General features: G+C 66.2%; 1 protein-coding gene across 4 annotated transcripts; it reads left to right on the top strand.

Annotated features, from left to right (window-relative positions):
• Nucleotides 1-1,250: 1,250 nt before the first annotated feature.
• On the top strand, nucleotides 1,251-20,497 carry LOC138823541 (oxidative stress-induced growth inhibitor 1-like). 4 transcript variants are annotated; one of them, XM_070016924.1, is made up of 6 exons: nucleotides 1,251-1,346; nucleotides 16,703-16,789; nucleotides 17,679-17,815; nucleotides 18,321-18,512; nucleotides 18,665-18,756; nucleotides 19,422-20,497. In XM_070016924.1, the coding sequence occupies exons 2-6, from the start codon at nucleotides 16,723-16,725 to the stop codon at nucleotides 20,368-20,370; spliced, it is 1,437 nt and encodes a 478-aa protein (XP_069873025.1). In that variant the 5' UTR covers nucleotides 1,251-1,346; nucleotides 16,703-16,722; the 3' UTR covers nucleotides 20,371-20,497. The 4 variants fall into 4 exon arrangements, with proteins under 4 accessions (XP_069873025.1, XP_069873024.1, XP_069873023.1 ...); XM_070016923.1 differs by lacking the exon at nucleotides 1,251-1,346 and adding an exon at nucleotides 11,156-11,282; XM_070016922.1 differs by lacking the exon at nucleotides 1,251-1,346 and adding an exon at nucleotides 13,808-13,975.
• Nucleotides 20,498-21,161: the final 664 nt, after the last annotated feature.

The following is a 21,161-nucleotide window of genomic DNA, read 5'->3' as shown; positions in this document are numbered from 1 at the left end:
ATGGCCCTCTGTGTGTCCCCCACCCACCTCCACAATGCCCTGGGTCCATGCTGAGTCCTGGGACCGCGGGCAGCTTGAGCGCACCGGCTGCCTTCCCACGGCCGGGGCCTGGGTGCTAAGGGTGGTGACGAGAAGGTCCAGGGCTGTGGCACTCAGGGACTTGGGGGCGCTGCAAGTCTCTGAGCAGCTCCTGAAAGGGGTCCACCCCGTGGGGCTGAGACCCTCAGTCGTGCAGTGCCTGCGCGGTGCTCTGCTGATCCTGGCGCTGCCGCAGCGACGTGCATGGAACATGCCTGGCGCACAGGGCTCTGCTCTTCAGATCCACAGCCACTCCCAAGACTGCCTAGCAGCAGGGCCCTGGGGCCTGGCCAGAGCCCCACCTGTCCCCACCCCCAGCCCCGCTTATCTGGGAGTCCGGCCGTGGTGTCTGGCAAGAGAGCACCGCTGTGAGCACCGGGAGGAGCCTGTCTGCACCGGTGGCCGGCCCGTGCCATGCCTGCCCGGGCCAGGTCCACCCAAGCCGGGCTGTCTCCGCAGGGGTGGCCAGAGCAGCCTTTACGCCACGGGGGCCTGGTTTGCTCAGGCCTATGCAGCCCCCAGCCGCCCTTGACTGGTGCTGTTCAGACCCCTGACCCCAGCCCTATCCCTGCTTGGGATGAAAGGGATGTGAAAAGACCTTTTCCAGCCACCCACCCCGCCTCTCAAAGCTGTGCCTCATCCCGCACCCCTGGACCTCCTGACCATACACCGGTCTCGGGTCTCGGCCCTGCATGTGCTTGGCCCTGGCTGTCACTCCCGGCTCGGTCCCCTCTGCTGCCCCTAGGTGGCGCTGCTGCGTCTGCCCCTGAGCTGCGGGCCAGCGGGAAAGCCCAGGCCCGAGGCCTGTGCTGGGGGGGGGGCGGGGGGGGGGGAGCGGAAAGAGCCAGCCCTGGCTCTGGGAGCTCAGCTGGTGCAGGATGCCAGGGCTGCCCATGCCCGCCGCCTCCCCTCCTCCCACAGCTCAGGCCTCTCTTCCCCCCTGCCCCCCCCCCCCCCGCTGCGCCAGGCTGCCCACAGTGGAGTTCTCTGGTCCGTGCCGGGACCATCTCTGGGGCTGTGGATACCTAAGGCCTCAGCTGTGGGGATGGGTGGCCGTGAGGGGGCCTGCCCTCACTGACCAGGCACCCGTGCAGGACTTTGTGATGCAACAAACAGGCCGTCCTGGCCCCTTGTCTCCCGGCTCCCCTGCCATCAAATTGGGGGGGGGGGGAGTGTCCCCTGGGGGACGGCCAGCTCCACTGCACCTGCTCCTCCCCCACCAGCTGGTCACCTCTGCCGCCTCGCCGCACCCGGCCGTCCATCATCAGGTGAGGCGGCCGGGGGCCGGGGAGGGGCCAGGGAGGGGGGCGGCCGGCTCCCCGGTCCTGGAAGGAGGAAGGCTGTCTGTGGTCTCCGGGGAGCCGGCGGGCCGGCTTGCTCCTCGTGGGGTCTCTGTGAGTGCTGTGGCCAGGACCAGGCTGTGAAACGGGCTCGAGTGCACGATTCATGGAGGCCCCGCACGCCTGATGGTCAGCCAGCACCCGCGCCTTGTCCGAGGGCCCTGGAGCAGGGCCCTGGCAACCCTGCTCCTCCGTGGAGGGCCGGCCCCTGAGCCCTGGCGGCCACGGCTGTTCCTCTGGCTCTCGGTGCGCGCCGGCTCCGTTGGCACGGGGGTCCGCTCAGGCAGGGCCTGTGAGGCTCACCCCGGGATGACCTCCTGGCCACCCCGCTGCCTGCCACAGTGGACGCTGCGCCCGGGCCCCTCAGCTCGAGCGCCTCGCTCACGCCCGTCTCTGGGCAGCTCACTCCCACGTGGCGCGTCGCGCTGTGCGCCGTCGTCCCGCGGTGACCCCCTTGGGGCTGGCCTAGCTTCCCCACTGCCACAGGCAGGTGTGGCCATGTGGCCCCGCCAGCCGGTTTGCGCCTTCCCCATCCCTGCAAGGCCCAGGCCGAGAGCGCGGCTTTCATGGCTAAATCCACCACACACACACACACACCCCAGCTCTGGCCAGGGCCTAACAACCCCTCAGGGGACTGTGGTCTCCTTTATCAAGCCTTCTTCTGCTCAAGGTCACCTGTCTTGGTGGTGTCCGGATCTTTTCTTCAGAGAAGAAACAGACATAAAAATGTGTGGCCATGGGGGTGTGGCTCACACCTGTGATCCTAGCTACTCAGGAGGCTGAGATCTGAGGATCCCGGTTCAAAGGTAGGAAAGTCCGTGAGACTCTCATCTCCCGTAAACCACCAGAAAACCGGAAGTGGTGCTGTGGCTCAAGCAGTTGAGCACTTGCCTTGAGCTGAAGAGCACAGGGACAGCGCCCAGGCCCAGAGTTCAGGCCCCAAGACTGACAAAACAACAACAAAAAAAGTACGGCCTGCCTCCTGGACCGCCCAGGCCATGGGACAAAGGGAGAGCTGCTGGAGAGGGCCAGGACTCACCCCATCCCAGACGGGGACAGAGCCAGACGGGGCCAGCCTGGCCCAGGCTGAGCTCCAGCAGCCAGGGAGGATTGCGAAGGGTTTAGATGTGTGAGTCCGACCCAGCACTCCTGCTGTGAAGAGGTTAACAGGCCGTTAGAGCAGGACAGGCTCCTCCCCACGCTGGCTCCCCGTCTCAGGACGGTTTGTGGCATCCCCTCCGTAGGACGGAAGGGAGAGGGGGCCGGGCCCACACGGTGCCCACGCTGCCTCCCACAGCTCACTCGGAGCTGGCCCTGCTCATGTGCATCTTCAGGCTTTGCACACAGCCCCTGAGAGCTGCTGTCAGACCTGACCCCCCCCACCTGACCACCCTCCCCTCCCGCCTCCCCCCCCGGGCTGACCCCCAGCCCTGACCACCCTCCCCTCCTGCCTCCCCCCCGGGCTGCCCCCCCCAGCCCTGACCACCCTCCCCTCCCGCCTCCCCCCCGGGCTGCCCCCCAGCCCTCTCCACCCTCCCCTCCCACCTCCCCCCTCCGGCTGCTCCCCCAGCCCTCTCCACCCTCCCCTCCCACCTCCCCCCTCCGGCTGCCCCCCAGACCTGACCACCCTCCCCTCCTGCCTCCCCCCTCGGGCTGACCCCCCCCCAGACCTGACCACCCTCCCCTCCTGCCTCCCCCCTCGGGCTGCCCCCCAGACCTGACCACCCTCCCCTCCTGCCTCCCCCCCCCGGGCTGACCCCCAGCCCTGTCCACCCTCCCCTCCTGCCTCCCCCCCCCGGGCTGCCCCCCAGCCCTGACCACCCTCCCCTCCCGCCTCCCCCCTCGGGCTGCCCCCCCAGCCCTCTCCACCCTCCCCTCCTGCCTCCCCCCTCGGGCTGCCCCCCCAGCCCTCTCCACCCTCCCCTCCCGCCTCCCCCCTCGGGCTGCCCCCCCAGCCCTCTCCACCCTCCCCTCCCGCCTCCCCCCTCGGGCTGACCCCCCCCAGCCCTCTCCACCCTCCCCTCCCGCCTCCCCCCTCGGGCTGACCCCCCCACCTGACCACCCTCCCCTCCCGCCTCCCCCCTCGGGCTGACCCCCCCCCAGCCCTCTCCACCCTCCCCTCCTGCCTCCCCCCTCGGGCTGACCCCCCCCAGCCCTCTCCACCCTCCCCTCCCGCCTCCCCCCTCGGGCTGACCCCCCCACCTGACCACCCTCCCCTCCTGCCTCCCCCCTCGGGCTGCCCCCCAGACCTGACCACCCTCCCCTCCTGCCTCCCCCCCGGGCTGACCCCCCCAGCCCTGACCACCCTCCCCTCCTGCCTCCCCCCCGGGCTGACCCCCCCAGCCCTGACCACCCTCCCCTCCTGCCTCCCCCCTCAGGCTGACCCCCAGCCCTGTCCACCCTCCCCTCCTGCCTCCCCCCCCGGGCTGCCCCCCAGATCTGACCACCCTCCCCTCCTGCCTCCCCCCCGGGCTGCCCCCCAGACCTGACCACCCTCCCCTCCTGCCTCCCCCCTCGGGCTGCCCCCCAGCCCTGTCCACCCTCCCCTCCTGCCTCCCCCCTCGGGCTGACCCCCAGACCTGACCACCCTCCCCTCCTGCCTCCCCCCTCCGGCTGCTCCCCCAGCCCTCTCCACCCTCCCCTCCTGCCTCCCCCCTCCGGCTGCCCCCTCCAGAGCAAACCCCTGCCAGAAGTCAGGCCGCCGGGACCTGGGAGCAGCGGCCGGCTCAGCCTCTGGGAAGGAGGGAGAGAGTGGGTAGGCGGGCTGGAGAGTCAGGGCCCCAGCCTCCGCTGTCGGCGAGCAGGGCTCTGCACGGGAGCCTGGCGCTGTGCACACCGCGACCTGCAGCCCGGAGCCAGCCCCCACACACTTCTCCAGAGTAAGGACGACGTACTGGTGCTCGAAGAGCGTCACCTTCCACTCAGGCTGCCGACCGGCCGGTAGGCCTCCCCCGGAGTGCATCCCAAGACCAGGGCCCAGCTGAGCGCCTGCGGCTCGCGCCTGTCAGCTACTCGGGAGGCTGTGGTCTGAGGATCACGGTTCAAAGCCAGCCAGTACCAAAAGAACAGAAGTGATTGTGTGGCTCAAGCGGTAGAACTCCAGCCTTGAGCAACAAAGCTAAGGAACAGTGTTCAGGCTGCAGTACCCCCACACACACACACACCCAGCGGCCTTGTGAGTGGCCACACACACACACCACAGACACACACACACAGACACACACACACAGACACACACGCACACCACAGACACACACACCCAGCAGCTTTGTGAGTGGCCCAGGCCAGGGCCGGGGCTGGCGCACTTCAAGAATGTGCTGATATCCTGAACATCAAGGACACCTTGCTGAGCACAGGAAGAAATCAGGCATTTACACACACAGCTGCCCCGGGCCCGAGGAAGGAAGCAGGAAGCAAGAAAAGTTCTGGATGGTAGAGGACCAGGTACAGGCCGAGGAAAAGGCCGGATGTCAAGACATAGGGACTCGGGCCCAAGAGGCTGAACAAGGTCTGGAATGCGGCTGCGTCTCAGAGACAACACCAGGGGAAAGAATGCAGCCGGAACATTCTCCGTGATTCCATGTACGCCAGCATCAGGAACAGGCAAAAACAATGGACAGGGCCAAAAACCAGGAAAGAGAAGAAAAAACCCAGAGAGAGGCCTGAGGGAGGTCCCCAGGGGTCCAGGCAGGTCCCGTGAGGTCCCGGCAGGTCCCGTGAGGTCCCGGCAGGTCCCAGGGGTCCGGGCAGGTCCCAGGGGTCTGGGCAGGTCCCCAGAGGTCCGGGCAGGCCCCGTGTCTATCCAGGTCCCATTTGTAGAGCTGTACTTGTGCACTTTGCCACATGGGACTTAGGCCTTGGCATGTGCCCACAGGGCACAGTCTCACTGCCCTGTATTTCATTCTGGGCCAGTACTAGGTCTTGATCTCAAGGACCGGGCACAGTCCCTTAGCTTTTTTACTCTGTTCTGGCTTTGGGGCAGTTAATTGTAGATCACGGGCTTTGAACTGAGTGAGCTCCTCAGCTCTCAGTCTCCTGAGTAGCTAGGATCACAGGCATGAGCCACGGCGTCGGCCCTGGCCCGTTTCTGCTGCATGTCTCCACGGGCCTGCGGTGGGTCCCGCTTGGCTCTGGGGACATGGCTGGCGATAACAGCTTGCCACCCCTGCCCTGACCACACAGCACCCTCCGCGGCTGCCAGCTGCAGGCCGAGGAGGCCATGGGGCCCAGGAGGAGCCTGAGGAGGCATTGCCCTGGGCACAAGGGACAGCCTGTGCAGAACAGAGAGGAGGCAGGGCTTCCCAGAACCACTCGGTGAGGCTCAGGCCAGGGGCAAAAGCAGAGATGGAGGAGCTAGGCCGGGCTGGTGGGGCCTTGAGCCTCTGCGGTACAGTGTTTCCCCCAAGGCGGAGCAGCCACAGGGCAGATCTGGCAAGGCGCCCGGGCCAGCCTGGCATGCAGAAAGGCCGGTGGGCACGGAGCAGGCAAGGGTGCTCCTAAACGGCTGCGGAAGGCCGGAGGCAGCAGGCTCCGCGCAGACGTGTGTGACCCACCTGTGGGTCCCGTCCAGATGTCCAAATACCTAAAGCAACGCAGATGGCCTGGCTCAGGATTCTTCCAAGAGCTGGGTGTCCATCCGCGGACACAGAGGACCACACCAGCGCGTCCTCAGACGGCGGCAGGGCCCCCAGCCTGGACACGACGGAGCAGAAGAAGCCGAGAGAACATTCCATGTGAATTTCCATCCGTGTCAGCATCAAGAACAGGCCAAAGTGTCATCGGGGTGAAAGCCAAGGGTTAACGGAGAGGGTGCGGGGGCCTGCAGGGAGACCTCAAGACCGACAGCCATACACCCCAGACTCGCGTGTGTCCTGAAGTTACTGACTGCATCCGAGGGGTGAGGACACCGCAGGCGATGCAAGGGTCAGGGCCGGAGCGCGGCGTCCACGGGGAGGGGCGGGTGTGGGGCCGGGGCCAAGCCCGGGAGAGGCCAGCGTTCTGGATGGGGCCCGTGCTGGAAGAGCCGACAGGCGCATTGGTTGGGCTGGCACAGCCGCGTTAGGGAAGTGTGGGCACCAGGTGCTCATGCAAGGCCAGCCCAGGGGCAGGCCCAGCCGCACCACCTCCTCGCAGGCCCCTGTAAAAGATCGCACCGCTCAGCCCCTGGTTCCAGCCTTGTGAACGAACGAATGAGTGAATGAATGAATGAGGGGAGATCAGGCCAGCTCCAGGAGAGCTTTTACCACGAGGCGTTTTGCACCATGCACCGGACAAGTTGGCAGATGCCCAAGGCCTGGCCAAGCTTCGTGGGCATGTGGCTTTTGGAGCCGCAGTGCCGGGTGGCGGGCCTGCTCTCGGGGCTGTCCTGAAATCTCTGGTCATTGTTGAGCTCCGTGTCAGGCCTGGTTGAGGTGTGGGGTGGGGGGTCCGGGCAGCCCGCCTCCCTCCCCAGCAAGCCCCCAGCAAGCCCCCTCCGGCAGACGTCGGTCATCTCTGCACCAGGCTGCCATCTCTCCCAGGGCAGGGCTCCCCACTGGAAGCCCACCGCTCAGCGCGGCGCCTTGTGCGGGACTTTTCAGGGCGGCATAAAGGAGGCAGGTTCTCGGCCTTCCCCAGAGGCCTCTGCGTCTCAAGGGGAAGCCGATGCCTCCCAGCTCTTGTCGGGTGCCCCTGGGGGGGGCACTTTCCTGCTGGACGCCGGCGTGTCTGCCTAGGAGGTGAGGTGTCACTGGGAGGAGGTGCCCAGGACGTGTGCGCTGCTGCAGAGAAGGAAAGCCACGGTCAGCCCGGGACGGGGAGGGCAGGCCCCCACCAGCAGACAGGGCTGCCCAGCTGATCAGGGAGGATGGAGGGCAGCATTAGGAGGAGGAAGAGGCTGTGGCGACCTGGAGTTGGGTCAGATAAAGCCATCCTTGCGCAGACACACGTGGGAGCAGCGTGGGCGGAGCGAGGGCCTCGCCGGCCCCTTGAGCACTCGGCCTCCATGCCCCGTGCGTGGCCCACACGCTGGAGTCACCCACAGGTGAGGATGGTCTGAGCCACTGCCGTCTGCGCCTATCCATCCAGCCGGCACGCCTCCGGGCCTGCCTGGGCCTGCCTGGGCCTGAGGCTGGCACCAAGGCCCACATGGCAGGCTCCCAGACACGGGAGAATGAGGCCCAGGCTGCTGGGCCTGTCAGGTCCTGCCGACAAGGCGCCTTGTCCTGGCCTTGCTCACCGTGGGTCTCCTGGGCCACCTAGGGTCACACACTGTGCACGGTTCCTGCAGAGCACGTGCAGATCAGCTCCATATGCAGCCAGCCAAGGCTGCTCCAGAGCGTGAGGGACACAGAGGATGGCCGGGACGGTGGGGACAGCACCGGTTGCCATGGCGACTCACCGGAAGCAGCCCAGGCCGCACGGCCTCAGCCTGGGGTGACGTCAGTGGAGAGCAAGCACATCTCAGCCCCTCCAAGAGCAAAGCACCCACAAAGAAGCTGTGTCCCCCTGGGCACCGGTGGCTCCCACCTGTCAAATTAACTACTCAAGAGGCTGAGATCTGAGGATCATAGTTCAAAGCAGCCCGGGCAGGAAAGTCCATGAGACTTCAAAAAGTAGAGCTGTGGCTCAAGTAGTAGAGCACCAGCTTTGAGTACAAAAGCTAAGGAACAGCACCTGAGTTCAAACCCAAGAACCAGCACCAAAAACAACAAAGAAGATGAAGAGGAGGAGAAGATAGAGGAGGAGGGACGGAAGGAAGAAGGAAGGAAGGAAGGAAGGAAGGAAGGAAGGAAGGAAGGAAGGAAGGAAGGAAGGAAGGAAAGAGAGAGAAGAGAAAGTATGTCTTCAGCTTGGAGAGGAGCTGGGAAGCTGGGCAGGGGCCGTGCTCCAGGGTGGCTGGCGGCCAGACGCTTGGCTCAGTCCCCTGGTGGCTGTCCATTGAGGTGCTGCTAACAAGCACAGAACCTGCTCTGAGCCCCAGGGGTGAGGGAGGAGGGGAAGGAGCGGCAGGACTTGGTACCAGAATCGGGGCTGTTTGGGAGGAGCCGGCTGTCCAGGGCTTAGCAGGAGGTGTTGTTCCGCAGCTGCAGCCCATCACCAAGTCCCAGCTAGACCGGGAGCCTGCAGGCAGGCCAGGGCGCGGCCAGCTCTCCCTGAGCCTCCGCGGCCGCCGGCAGCGCCCCTGCCTGCGCCCAGGACTCTCCAGGGCAGCCAAGACGCGTGCAGGTTTTCCAGGCTCCGGGCACTCCTGGCCCTCTCCTCCCGAGGAGCCAAGAGCTGGGGTGTCACTCTGCCACTTCTGCTCCTGCAAACAGTGCCAGGCTAGAGAGGGACCTGGAGACCTTTGTCCAGGGCAAGGTGTGTGTGTGGGGGGCGCCTGGGGCGCGGCGGGGAAGTGGGGATGGCCGGTGGGAAGGGCAGGCCCTGTGGGAAAGACGGGGTGATCGGGGCTGTTCTGCCTCCTTCCAGAAGCCCAGAGCTGCTTCCTGGGATGTCCAGCTGCTCGGGAAGAGGGGAACAGCTCTGGGAGCGGCTGCCCTTCCCCCCACCCCATGAAAGCCATAGAGAGCAGCAAACAGGGACACTTTGGTTTTTTTTTTTAAGCAGCACGGAGGCTAGAGCAAAAAGGTGAGCAATGAGCAACAGGCCCGGGTCCCAGAGAGCACAGCCCCGCTGGGGCTTCTCCGCAAGGCAGTGGCCTTGGGTCAGAGCAGGTCACAGCCTGTGAACGGGCCCGGAAGCCTGGGTGTGGAGCCGTCGGACTGGACAGGCGAGGCCGCCTGGCGTCCGGGTCATCCAGCGTGGGAGGGGCGCTGGCCCTGCCCTGCTGACCCTCGCGGTGGCCAGCAGGACCCTTGGTGCCGCGAGCCAAGGGAAGCCCGTGCTCCGGCCAGCTCCGGGGTCGGTCCTAGCACAGGCCCCGGAAGAGGCCCCTGGGTGGAGAGGTGCGCGGGGGGGCACGGCTGGGCCCCCGGGGCCTCGGCCCGTGCTGGACACTCCTCTGGGGCTTGCTGGGGCCCTAGACAGGATGGAGCTCGGTTCTGGTGAGGCCTTGGAGGGCTTCCAGTCCTACGCTGCTGTCGGGCTCTGGCGCACCGAGCGGTCACCCCGGAGACTCAGGGCAGCGTGGAGGGCAGGCCTGGGAACCTGCCTTTCCCACGCAGTCCACTGCCGCTGCCACCACGCCACGGGCCTGCGGGAACCTGACAGGCAGGTCAGCGGATCCCAAGTGCCCAGAGGCAGTGGGTGGTGAGCAGTCCCCACCAGCCAGCAACGGCTACTTCCCCCATATTATACACGAGGAGAAGGAGGCTCAGAGATGCATGATAGCTTGTCCAAGGACACACAGCGAACGCTTTGCAGGGCCCTGACTCCACACGCACGCAGACACGCACACACGCCACCACCAAGAATGGGCGGGGGCTTTCATGATGTGCCACGGTCTGTATTCAGAAAGGCCTGGGGAGCCCACCAGGAAAGTCCACACGCAGATGACAAAGCCGTCCATGCAGCTCACCGGGCTGGGATGGCTCTGTCTTGGCCTGTGCTGGGCATGTGTGCTGAACACAGCACAGCACAGAGCATCGTCTTCTCTCAGAACTACTGTTAATTATACCAAAGTCATGGAAATCAGATTTTAAAAAAATCTACTCTTCCTGGTCCCCAGCAACCCATCCAGCGTCCTCCCTGCCCAGATTCCCTTCCAGCTCCCGTCCACAGCCCGCACAGGGCAGTTTCATAATCTGCTTGTCTTCCGGGAAGACTCTGGAAGAAAAGGGGGCCAGAGAGGTGGGAAGGGGGTTAGACTCGGCAGTAAGAGGAGGGTGAAGGCTGGGGGAGTTCATTACAGGCGCAGGTGAAAATACCGTAATGGAACCTTTGTTTTCCACTATTGCTATCTGCTGATATTTTTTCGAGAGGGAGAAAGAGGACCAGGCATGTGGCTCATGCTTGCAATCCCAGCCACCTGGGAGTAGATGGTAGGATCACAGTCTAAGGTCGACCCGGGCAAGAGCAGGGAAGCCTGTGGGGAAGGTCTGAGGCGCCGCCCAGGTGGAGGTCGCTCCTGCTGAGGTCAAGGTCCTGAGCTCAAACTCCACGCTCGCCCGCCGGCCCTGTGGCTGCCGTTCCCTTCACATCTCCCTTTGGGCGTGGCCCGCGCAGGCCACCTGTGCCGAGAGGCTCCCGGAAGTCACCTGATCCCAAGGGTCTTGATTATTGTGGCATTTCCAGCTTGGGCTGCGGGAGGAGCAGGCTGAGATGCCCATGATGGGAGGGGCCGGGCCTTCCGTCGACCCCCGCCCCCACGTCTGTGTCCAGGGGTTCCAGTGGCTCTCGGGGCTGCCTGCTCCCCTGCCGGCCTGGCCCCTGAGGACCCAGGGTCCCCCTGAAGCCACCAGAAGGCAGGCTGTGGGACCCCCTGCTCTCTCTGTTCCCCCTCCCCTCCCCCTTTTCCTCTTTCCCCAGTGCTGTCATGGCCTTGGTTGGCCCTGTGGGTATTTCTTCATCAGTAAAGTCGTTACTAAAAACATCAGTGGGGTGTATGGGCCGAGGCTCTGTACACAGCATGGCCCTGGACAAATATTAGTTGTGTGTCAGGTGCCGGAAGGGCTGGTCCCTGCATGCCAGACCCGGGGCCGGTGGGGTCAGGATCCTGGCTGCGCCCAACCGGCCCCAACCGCACCCCGCGGCTCCGGCCTGGTCTGGCTGGGGAGCAGGCGATCACGGACGCCACACGAGGTGGGTGCGTGGACTAAACGTGCCGCCGAGCTCACCAGGCGGCGTGCCCCAGTGAGGCTCCCAGGGCGGGCAGCCACGGCAGGTTATGCAGACTGCAGGATGGCGTTGCCTGCGTAGGAAACCGCGAAGAGAAGATGTTGTAAGGTAACTCTCAGCTGAGAATCCAGTCGTGAGAAAGCAGAGAAGCCACACTCTGAGAGGTGGAACTGAGAGTACCGGAGCGCCGGCTCTGCGGTGACTCCTGCTCAAAGGCCTGCAGCCCAGAACCAAGCTTTTAAAGTAAAAATCCACGTGCTTGGCGTGGAGCTCCAGATCCAAGAGCAGCAGACCCTGTGAGGCAGTAGCTCAGGGGCCGGTGGAGACCTTCCATATAGGGGACACGCCCCAGCTTTCCACACACGGGATGACCGAGGCAAGAGAATCAGACCACGTAGGAGAAACCAAAGGCCAGGCTCCCAGCAAAGCCTCCTTCCTTTCTTTTTCTTTTTTCTTTTTTTTTTTTTTTTTTTGGTCGGCCGTGAGGCTTGAACTCTGGGCCTGGGCGCTGTCCCTCAGCTCTTCAGCTCAAGGCGAGTGCTCTACCACTTGAGCTACAGCGCCACTTCCGTTTTTCTGGTGGTTTATTGGAGATAGGAGTCTCATGGTCTCTCCTGCCCGGGCTGGCTTTGAACCATGATCCTCAGATCTCAGCCTCCTGAGTAGCTAGGATTACAGGCGTGAGCCACCAGCGCCCGGCTCTTCCTTTCTTTTTCTTGTTTTCTTTTCACGGTCAGCCTGCGGAGGCCCTTCTGCGGCTGCCCCTTCGGCGCCCCCGGGCCACCATCCTTTTACCTACTTTTGTATGTTTTCATCTCAGCTGTGTACTGTGCAAACAATGTGATATTTCAGTGTGCAATAATGTCCCTGTAAACAAGGCCACCAGAAGAGAGTCCACACTTGTCCCACACCGTTTGCACCGTCCTGATCTTGCTGAGGGGACACAGTAGCAGCAGCAGGCTGGGGGACTCAGGCCAGCCCCGGGGCGAGGCCTCCCTCCCGCTCTCCCTGGGGGCCCCTCCCCCCACCATCCTCCCCTCAGCAGCCAAGGTGCTCCAGGGTTAGAGTCCGAGAGTCTCTGCCTCAGTTTACACTTGCAAACCCACAGGCAGGTTGCTGCCAGGAGCTGTGGGTGGCGTGGCGCCGAGAGCTCCCAGCTCCGTTACCACTGCACGCCCATCCCGCCCACCTCCCCTGGGGGGGGGCCTGGTGTGTGTGAGGCACCTGCAGTGTCTGGGAGGTTGGGCAGAAGTCACAGCTGGAATACAGGCTTGGGGGGGGGGGCTCACAGCACGCCTGCCCTGGGCTAGAAGCCAGCCAGAGAGCTGCAGCCCCGAGCAGGCTGTGAGCCGTGCCGCTCTGCACACCAACAGCCAAGGGTAAACCGAGGCTCTGTGGAGCCCACGGAGCCAAGCCCACGTTACAGCTCGGATTCACGGCTGCATGCTTTGTGCCATGACACAGCCAGAGCCGTGGTTCCTCATTCTCAATTGATGGAGAATTTTGAGGCCTTTACAAGAAATCCAACCAAGCTTGGAGGCAAAACAAACCGAAGCCAGCACGGTGCCCTTGTGACCTGAGGCCTGCAGGGGTGGGGGCGGCAGGAGTGGGGGGGGGAGGCGGGGCGGGGGCAGGCAGATCTGGTCCATGAACTTGAGGCCCCTGACCTCTTTGCTGAAGCCAGGAGGCCAGGGCCGTGTGTCCTGACCTCTCCTCCTAGGACTGGCTCAGAGATGGCCTGGCCCGGCCTGGCATGTCAGGGGCGCGGGGGGGGGGGGCCGAAACCCATGTTAATATTTTCTTTAGCTTGGGGTTTGGTTTTATTGGTATTTATTTTGGTTTTTAGGAAATTGCGTCACAGTGTTATTTCCTTGATTATTGGGTGTCTGGATTCCTCCTAAAGCTTGTTCTCAGAGTGAAGATCTGGCCTTCCCAGCCAGCCCTGGCTCCGGGGGCCACCCCCAGGCCCCTGGGCACAGGTGACAGCGTAACCATGGCCACCACAGAGAATGGTACAAAGGACTGGAAGCCCCTCCCCGTGTCCAGCAAACATGGAGCACCTACTATGTGCTGAGTGTGGTTCTGGTCCCAGAATTCAGCAGACACCCCCACATCTCCCCATGCAAACCATGCCCGTGAGGGCAGGGATGAGGACATGATCCAGCATGCCCGAGGAGGAGGAACAGGCGTCTGTGCCCCCCTCCACCCTCACCCCCCTCCAGCCCCGTTGTCTGGATGGGGAGACGCAGGTCCTGAGCTTCCAGCCAGGAAGCAGTGGAGCTGGGATCTCCCGCCATGGGTTGGTGCCTGTTGGTGTTCTCTCCGGAGGCTGGAAGTGGGTGGTGGGAGGAGGCAGCTGAGGACCCCCCCAACTTCCGGCTCTTGACTCCTAAGGGACTCTCATGTCCCTTAGGGCCTGAGCCAGACTGGCTCTTTTGGGGTCACTGGTTCCTCCTTCAGGGTCCCAGCTGCAGGGTAGGGGCTGACTGGCGGGGAGATGGGCTGGAAGGAGGGCCAGTGCCCCCTGGCGGTAGTCCAGCAGGGGCCCTTTAAGAGGACCCAGGGGCAAGTTCACTCACCCAGGGGCCCCTGCTGACTCACGCTTATGAAAGTTCCCTGGCCCCGCCCACCGCCGCGCCTCCTTCCCTGAAATACCCCAGCTTCCTGGCCTCTCCCGGCCTCTGGGATCCCACGCCGCCGAGGGGCATCCTGCGCCTCCTCCCGCAGCAGGTACCCCGACCCTGGCTCTGCAAGTGCCCGTCCAGCCCGGGGCCCGTCCCTCTCCACCCACTGCCCGACAGGTGAGTGTCTGGGCCGGGCTGTGGGCGCGGGGACCGTGGCCCGGCCAGCAGGACTGGCGTGGCGTCCAAGGCGGCAGTCCCCCTCCCCCGTCCCGCAGAGGCCCGAGCAGGCCCACCCGGGACATCTGGGTCCCCGGCCGGCACCGGCCAGCCCCCAGCTGCTGCAGGCAGGAAAGAGGAGGCGGGGTCAGGTGCTTCCCCCGGCGCCACCTCCCTACTCACCAGGAGGGTCCCTCATTCAGCTCCTCCCCAGAGGGATGCTGGGAAGAGGGGTGGGGCCTCCGCCGGGGCAGCTGCCCGAGCCCTGGGCTCCAGGGCAGGCAGCTGGGTAAGAGTTCACCCAGGTGAGTAATGGCAGGTGGCACTTCCTCATGCCCCAGGCCCTCGGGTGCTTGGTCAGGGCTGGTGACCTGCGCCTTGACCCGGGGCTGGACCGGAAGGTGCGTGTGGATGGGGTTTTGTCCCACGGAGACAAGAAAACCCAGCGTTCTGGGGGTCTTAGGTCAAAGGGGCAAAAGGCCACGAGAAGAGCCCAATAAACAGCCACATGGTGTGTGCGTGGTGGCCAGCGAGCCCGCAGCGTGTAAGGTTAGCATTTCCCTCAAGGCCTGCCAATCAGAGGGGCGTTCAAGCCAGCGCAAGTGGATGGCCCCAGCTTCCCCACGCGGAGCAGCCGAGGAGGGGCGGGGGGAGCGGCGCGCGGGCTTTCAGGGTGGCGGGTTCATCCAAGGCCAAGGAGGGGGGCTCACAAGGAACCTCTGGGGTCCGGCCTGGCTGGTGACCTCATGTGTGTGGCATCCAGAAGCTTCTGTCCAGGCATCTGGGGGTTCCCTCGGGGGTCAGGAGGAACCAGACTTGGCGCCCAGCCCCGGCAGGAAGCGGCATGTCCCCTGCCCTGCCCAGGGACGAGCCACCAGCCCCGACCCGCCTCTGCGGCCAGGGCGGCACACTCATTTGATGGGGGATTGAGCATGAAGGCTCACACCATGGAGGTATCACGGGTCCCCACTGGAGTGCAGTCTTCCCGCCCCCCAGCCTCAGTTTCCTCATCTGAGACATGGGGGTTAAATAGAAATTTGGCCTTTGGACAAAGGCCAAAGCCAAGCCCTCCCTGGCTGCTGGTCCAGGGACCTGCGGTAGGCAGGCAAGGGCACTCTGACAGCTCAGCCCTGGCCACCCAGCCTTGGGGACATCGGCATCTGGAGCTGGTGATAAACCCTCCCTCCGGCTAGCACCTCATGGCTACCACATGCTTGCGGTCTCCCTCCCTCCGGCCAGCCCTGGACTGGGCAGTAAAGTGTGTGTGTACATGCACATACATGTACATGTCCGTGCACACACACACACACACACACACACACACACACACACACACACACACACACACACACACACACACTGTGCTGAACGTTCAGCCTGGCTGCGGCATCCCTGACAGGACCTGTTTTACTTTGGGGAGAGGAGCATAGAAGGCTCTGGAACAAGGCAGCCTGACTCAGATCCAGCTGGCTCAGGAGACTGCTAAGGCAAAGCCCTTGCAAGCTGTGAAGAGCTGTTCAAAGCCCTCTGGACCTCGGGCACTGGGGAGGGGGTAGGGTGGGGGGCTGGGGGGAGGGGGTGGGGGGGACTGGGGGGGGCTGGGGGGAGGGGGTGGGGAGGGGCTGGGGGGAGGGGGTGGGGGGAGGGGTGGGGGTGGGCTGGACTCCTGTCTGCAGCCCCTGCCCCTCGGGACTACTGCCCGCGGTCATCGTGCCGGCCACCAGGGGGCAACACCCAGGCTCTCTTGCCTGTCCCGACGGCCAGACCTGCCGGCTGGTGGACACCGAGTCCCCTGCATACGTCAGAGGCCACAACTGGCTCCAGCTGGTTCTGTGGACTTGGGAAGGGTTTGCAGGAAGGCCCACTTCTAGAGGCTTCTGGAAAGTTCTGGAGACTGTGGCCCCGCATCCACCCCTCCCCCCTCACGTGTGTGTGTGGGGTGAGCCCTGGAGGGCCTGGAGGGGACAGCCCAGTGGCGTGGTGACTGAAGCAGAGCTACCCTCCACGTGGCCAGGATCAGGTTGTCTGTGTCTGCACCGGTTCACGGGCACAGCGCCCGGCTCACGGCACGCGCTAGTGCTGTGGCCCTCCCCGCGCGTGCGGTGCTCTCCTGGGGCTGTGTCCGTGGCTGGTGGGTGAGGCAGCAGCCGGGCTTGGCGTCTGGAGATGGGGGACAGTGGCCTGAAGCCGCTGGGCACAGGCCACTCACTCTGCCTGTTTGGGTCACTTTGAGTGATTTGTCCCTGTGGCCAGCAGGGGTCGCGCGTGCTCCGGCGACCACAGGTTTCCTGGCCATCTCCCCAAGCAGCCCCAGGCTGCTCCAGCCCCAGCCTGTGCAGGGGATGAGCGCCCTCAAATGCCACACACACCCCGTGCCCCTCAACAGCCTCCCAGCTGGAACTCTCATTTCTGCGGCTCTGACTGGAGCCTGTCAGCTGACCCCGCCGGAGGCCTGGCTCCTGGCTGGGCCGAGCAGGCATCCTGGGGGAGACACGATCGGTGTGGGTGGTTGTCCCCCACAGAGGTGGAGGTGTGAAGATGGAGCTGCAGGTGGAGGGAAGGGAGGCCGCCTGCCTGTGGGGCGTGGGGGACAGGGACGGGAGAGGGGGACATGGGAGGGGGCACATGGTGGTGGGCTACAGGTCTCACCCAGGGGCCATTCTCCCCTCTTCCCACCCCCCACCCCAGGCCAGCTTCCAGGCCCAACCATGAGCGCTCAGAGGAAGGGTCACCTGGGCACCAGCAGCTCAGCGCCTCTCCCTGTCATCATCATCGGTGAGTGCCATGTCGGGCGGGGGAGGGGGAGTGCCCTCTGGCATCTGAGGTCAGCGCTGGGCAAAGCCAGGCCTGGCCCCTTGGCACGCGTGTGGCACTGACTGCGTGGCTGGCGTCATGCTTAGCCGTTCCATTCTGTCCCCCCGAGGAGGGAGGCTGACACAGGACCTAGGGATCCCCAGGAGCAGGCCCGGCTCCCACCCGCTCCGGGCCCCACCATCACCCAGGACTTGGCCGCACTACCCACGCGGGGTCCTCGGGTCCTGGGGGGCTCAGCCACTGGCAGAATGCAAGTATCGGCACTTCCCACCGGGAGCCAAAGGGTGCTGGGGATTTTCCTTACCCCAGTCTGCAAGTGGCTGAGGTCCTGGGTGTGACGAGAAGGGAGCGATTAGAAAAAGGCTGCGGGGCCCATTCATGGCCCGGATGAGGGTGCCACCGAGGCAGCTCAGAAACCCCAGCCTCGCCCCCCCACACCCCTCGCTGCAGCCCCGAAGCAGCCCGTGCTGGCGCCTACCCACCCACGTGACCGGGCAGGCCTCAGGACGCCAGGCCCGGCGTGCCGGGTGCCTGCTGAGTGACCGCAGGCCCATCACTGCCTGCTCTGTGCCCCTACGCTTCAGTCGGAGAAAAAGAATGGTGTGTCTCTTTCCTATGGGGAGAAAGAACAGCACTTCCCCTCCCCTCCCCCGCACCGTGCTGTTAGGGGGTCTCACGCAGCCCCTGCACTCGGCACTTCTACTCTGCTCATTATTTCACACACTGCTGGGCACAGAAAAGGCTTCAAGGTTTTATTTTCCTGTATGAAGCGTGAAGATGAACGCCCGGCCCACCTCCGGCCCAGGCGCCTCCCCTACTCGGCTCCCCCTGACCCTGCCTGTCCCCTCAGGCAATGGCCCCTCAGGCATCTGTCTGTCCTACCTGCTCTCGGGACACACGCCCTACGCCAGGCCCGACGCCGTCCACCCGCACCCCCTGCTGCAGAGGAAGCTCGCCGAGGCTCCGGGGGTCTCCATCCTGGACCAGGTAACCAGTCCCGTGTGGCTGGAGGTGGGGCAGAAGGGAGCAGGCACCCCACCCTCAAAAAGCCCCCGAGGGCTTTCGTTCCCAGGGGCCCCCAAAGGCCGCGTACAGAGTGGGAGAGAAGTGAAGTCAGGGTTGTTTTCCAACACCCACAAGGACCAGGGAGGCGGGGCCCCGCTGCCCGCAGGGATGGACGGTCCAGGACTCGGCCTCTTGGGCAGCATCCCTCCCTGCCCCCTTCCACCCCCCAGCTGGGGACAAGGACAAAGTAGTCCCGGGAGTGCCCAAGTCCCTTTGAAGCCGTCTGCTGGGCCTGTGCTCTGGGGCCCTGGGGGCTCCTGGAGGGCCTCCACCAGGGATGGCCCCCAGGCCCCGCCCCCAGACCCCCAGGGATGACCCCAGGCCCCGCCCCCAGACCCCCAGGGATGACCCCCAGGCCCCGCCCCCAGGCCCTTGGTTGAGGACTCTGCCCCCTGTGGTGACCCCACTGACCCTCCCACCTCCCCAGGACCTGGAGTACCTGTCTGAAGGCCTTGAGGGCCGCAGCCAGAGCCCCGTGGCCCTGCTTTTTGATGCCCTCCTGCGACCAGACACGGACTTCGGGGGCAACGCGGACTCCGTCCTCACCTGGAGACTGCAGAAGGAGCGGGCGGTCCCCCACCTGGTCCTGGGCCGTAACCCGCCCGGGGGGGCCTGGCATGTGAGTGGGGCAGGGAGGGGCCAGCCTGCTCCCTACCTTCCGCCCTCCTCTCCTCCCTCCCCGACCCCCCTCCCCCCTCCCTGCTCCCTGGGCTCGGGAGGGGGTGCGGGAGGCGCGGCCTGGCCTGGCCCTCACAGCGCCTCTCCACGCAGTCCATCGAGGGCTCCATGGTGACCCTGAGCCAGGGCCAGTGGATGGGGCTGCCGGACCTGGACGTCAAGGACTGGATCCTGAAGAAACGCAGGTGAGGCCGCCTTGCAGACCCATCTGCCCACTCCTCCCCGCTGCAGAAGGGGAAACTGAGGCTTGAGGAGGGACAGGACTGGCCCAGGCCCGAAGGAGGGGGGGTGGGCAGTGGCATTTGCAGCCCTCCTCTTACTGGGCCTCATGCTGGTCCCTGGGGAGCGCGGGAATGGAACACGGAACGCTCCGGCTGGCAGGGACCCTGCCCCGAGTCACGGCCCAGTCACGGCCCGTCACCCGCAAACAACCCGCGGGCCAGGGGACATCCTGCCACTGTCTCTTGCCCCGAGGGGGACAGCAGACCCCGGGCCGTGCCCGGCCCGCCGAAGCTCTCCAGTGGGAGATCTCAGCTCACTGCGTGGAAATACAGTGACGTAGCAGAGCTGGTGGCTGAGGACACGTGTCATGGACACCTGGGGCCTCCCCAGACTCCTTTGACCCCTGAGGTCATGGCGTGGTGGTCGGTGGTGAGGTGCGGGCCGGGCCACTCACGAGTGGGGATACTGAGGCACGGGCGTTGGGGGCTCCCGGCGGAGGAGCCGGCCCAGCCGTCCTGTGGAGGTGTCTGTCGGGCCCCACGTTACAGGTGGGGTGGGGGGGACGGAGGCTCTGTGGGGCTGGCCCGCAGGTCCCCGGGGTCCTGCTGACCCCCCCGCCCTCCCCCAGGGGCTTTCGCAACAGCCGGGCCACGGCGGGGGACATGGCGCACTACTACCAGGACTACGTGACCAGGAAGGGCCTGGGCCCCCGCTTCGTGTCCGGCGCGGAGGTCACAGCGGTGGAGTGGGAGGGGCCCGAGCCCGGCAGCCCGGCCGCCCCAGCGCCCCGGCCCCTCTTCCGGGTGAGCGGCTTCCTGGCGGCCGAGGACCGGCCCCGGCGGCCCTTCGCGCTGTGGGCCCACAACGTGGTGCTGGCCACGGGCACCTTCGACAGCCCGGCCCGGCTGGCCATCCCCGGGGAGGCCCTGCCCTTCGTCCACCACGAGCTGTCGGCCCTGGAGGCGGCCGTGCGGGCGGGCGCCGTGACCCCCGCCTCGGACCCCATCCTCATCGTGGGCGCGGGGCTGTCGGCGGCCGACGCGGTGCTCTACGCGCGCCACTACAACATCCCGGTGATCCACGCCTTCCGCCGGCCCGTGGAGGACCCGGGCCTGGTGTTCAACCAGCTGCCCAAGATGCTGTACCCCGAGTACCACAAGGTGCACCAGATGATGCGCGAGCAGTCCATCCTGTCCCCCAGCCCCTACCAGGGCTACCGCAGCCTCCCCGAGCACCGGCCGCTGCTCTTCAAGGAGGGCGGCCAGGCCGTGTTCCGGGACCCGCGGGGCGGCCAGCAGGTGTTCAGCACCTCCCTGGTGCTGGTGCTCATCGGCTCGCACCCCGACCTGTCCTTCCTCCCCGGGGCGGGCGCCGACCTCACCGTGGACCCCGCGCAGCCCCCGAGCGCCAAGAGGAACCCCATCGACGTGGACCCCTACACCTACCAGAGCGCCCAGCAGGAGGGCCTGTACGCGCTCGGGCCCCTGGCCGGGGACAACTTCGTGCGGTTCGTGCAGGGCGGGGCCCTGGCGGCGGCCAGCTCCCTGCTGAGGAAGGCGCCCCGCAAACCGCCCTAGCGCCCCGCGCCGCCCGCCGCATGTCCTGACGCCCGGGCTCTGACGGGGGAGGAGCGCCGGCCTGCGCGAGCGGGCGCCGGCGGGGCGCCTGCGGGGAGGCCGCTCCTGGCGGGAGAAGCGCGCCGCCCGCCCCGCGCCGCGCCCGGCCGATCGAGACCCCAGGCGGGCGAGGCGGCGGCGGGGCTGCGGCCAGGCGGCCGAATGGGCGGGGGTCACCGGACCAGCTGGACGCCCACGGGGAGGCCTGGAGCCCGCTCCTAGGAACAGGCCCCAATAAAGCCAGTGTTCGTCTCCACCGGTGCCTGAGGTCTGCGTGTGCGGGGGGGGGGCAGGGCTGGGGGGCTCAGGGAACAGTGCGCGACTAGGGCCACTCCACCAGCTTCCCCTCGCTCGATCCCCGGCCCTCCCACCCCGTGCCGGCCGCAAGGCCTTTGCGCCGGGCACAGGTGTCTGGCCCAGGGCCCCTCCCTCGCCGGCTCCTGGCGCTCCTCGGCTCGGCCTCCCCGCGTTTCTCCGCGTACTGGGGGTCGTCCCTGGCCTGGCTCCGCCTCTTGGCAGGGAGCCCGGGGCCCAGGGCGGCGGGTGCTCCTCCTCGCTGCCCCTGCTCGCCGGGTGCCGGGGGAGGGCGGGGGGGGGGGGGGTTCCTCGGGCCGGGGGCGGAGTCGCCCTCCGCCCCGCCCCCCCGCGGCCCGGCCGGGTCCGCAGGCCGCGCGTCCGGGGGGGGGGGGCGAGGGCGGCGGCGCCCCGCGGCGGGCGGGCGCGCACGTGGCTCGGGGTCCGTCCCCGCGGTG

Source organism: Dipodomys merriami, unplaced genomic scaffold, assembly GCF_024711535.1.
Source record: "Dipodomys merriami isolate MVZ:Mamm:240054 unplaced genomic scaffold, mDipMer1.0.p SCAF_120, whole genome shotgun sequence".
Taxonomy (NCBI): domain Eukaryota; kingdom Metazoa; phylum Chordata; class Mammalia; order Rodentia; family Heteromyidae; genus Dipodomys; species Dipodomys merriami.
Note: the sequence above shows the minus strand (reverse complement) of the source record. Positions and strands in the feature narration are given on the sequence as shown.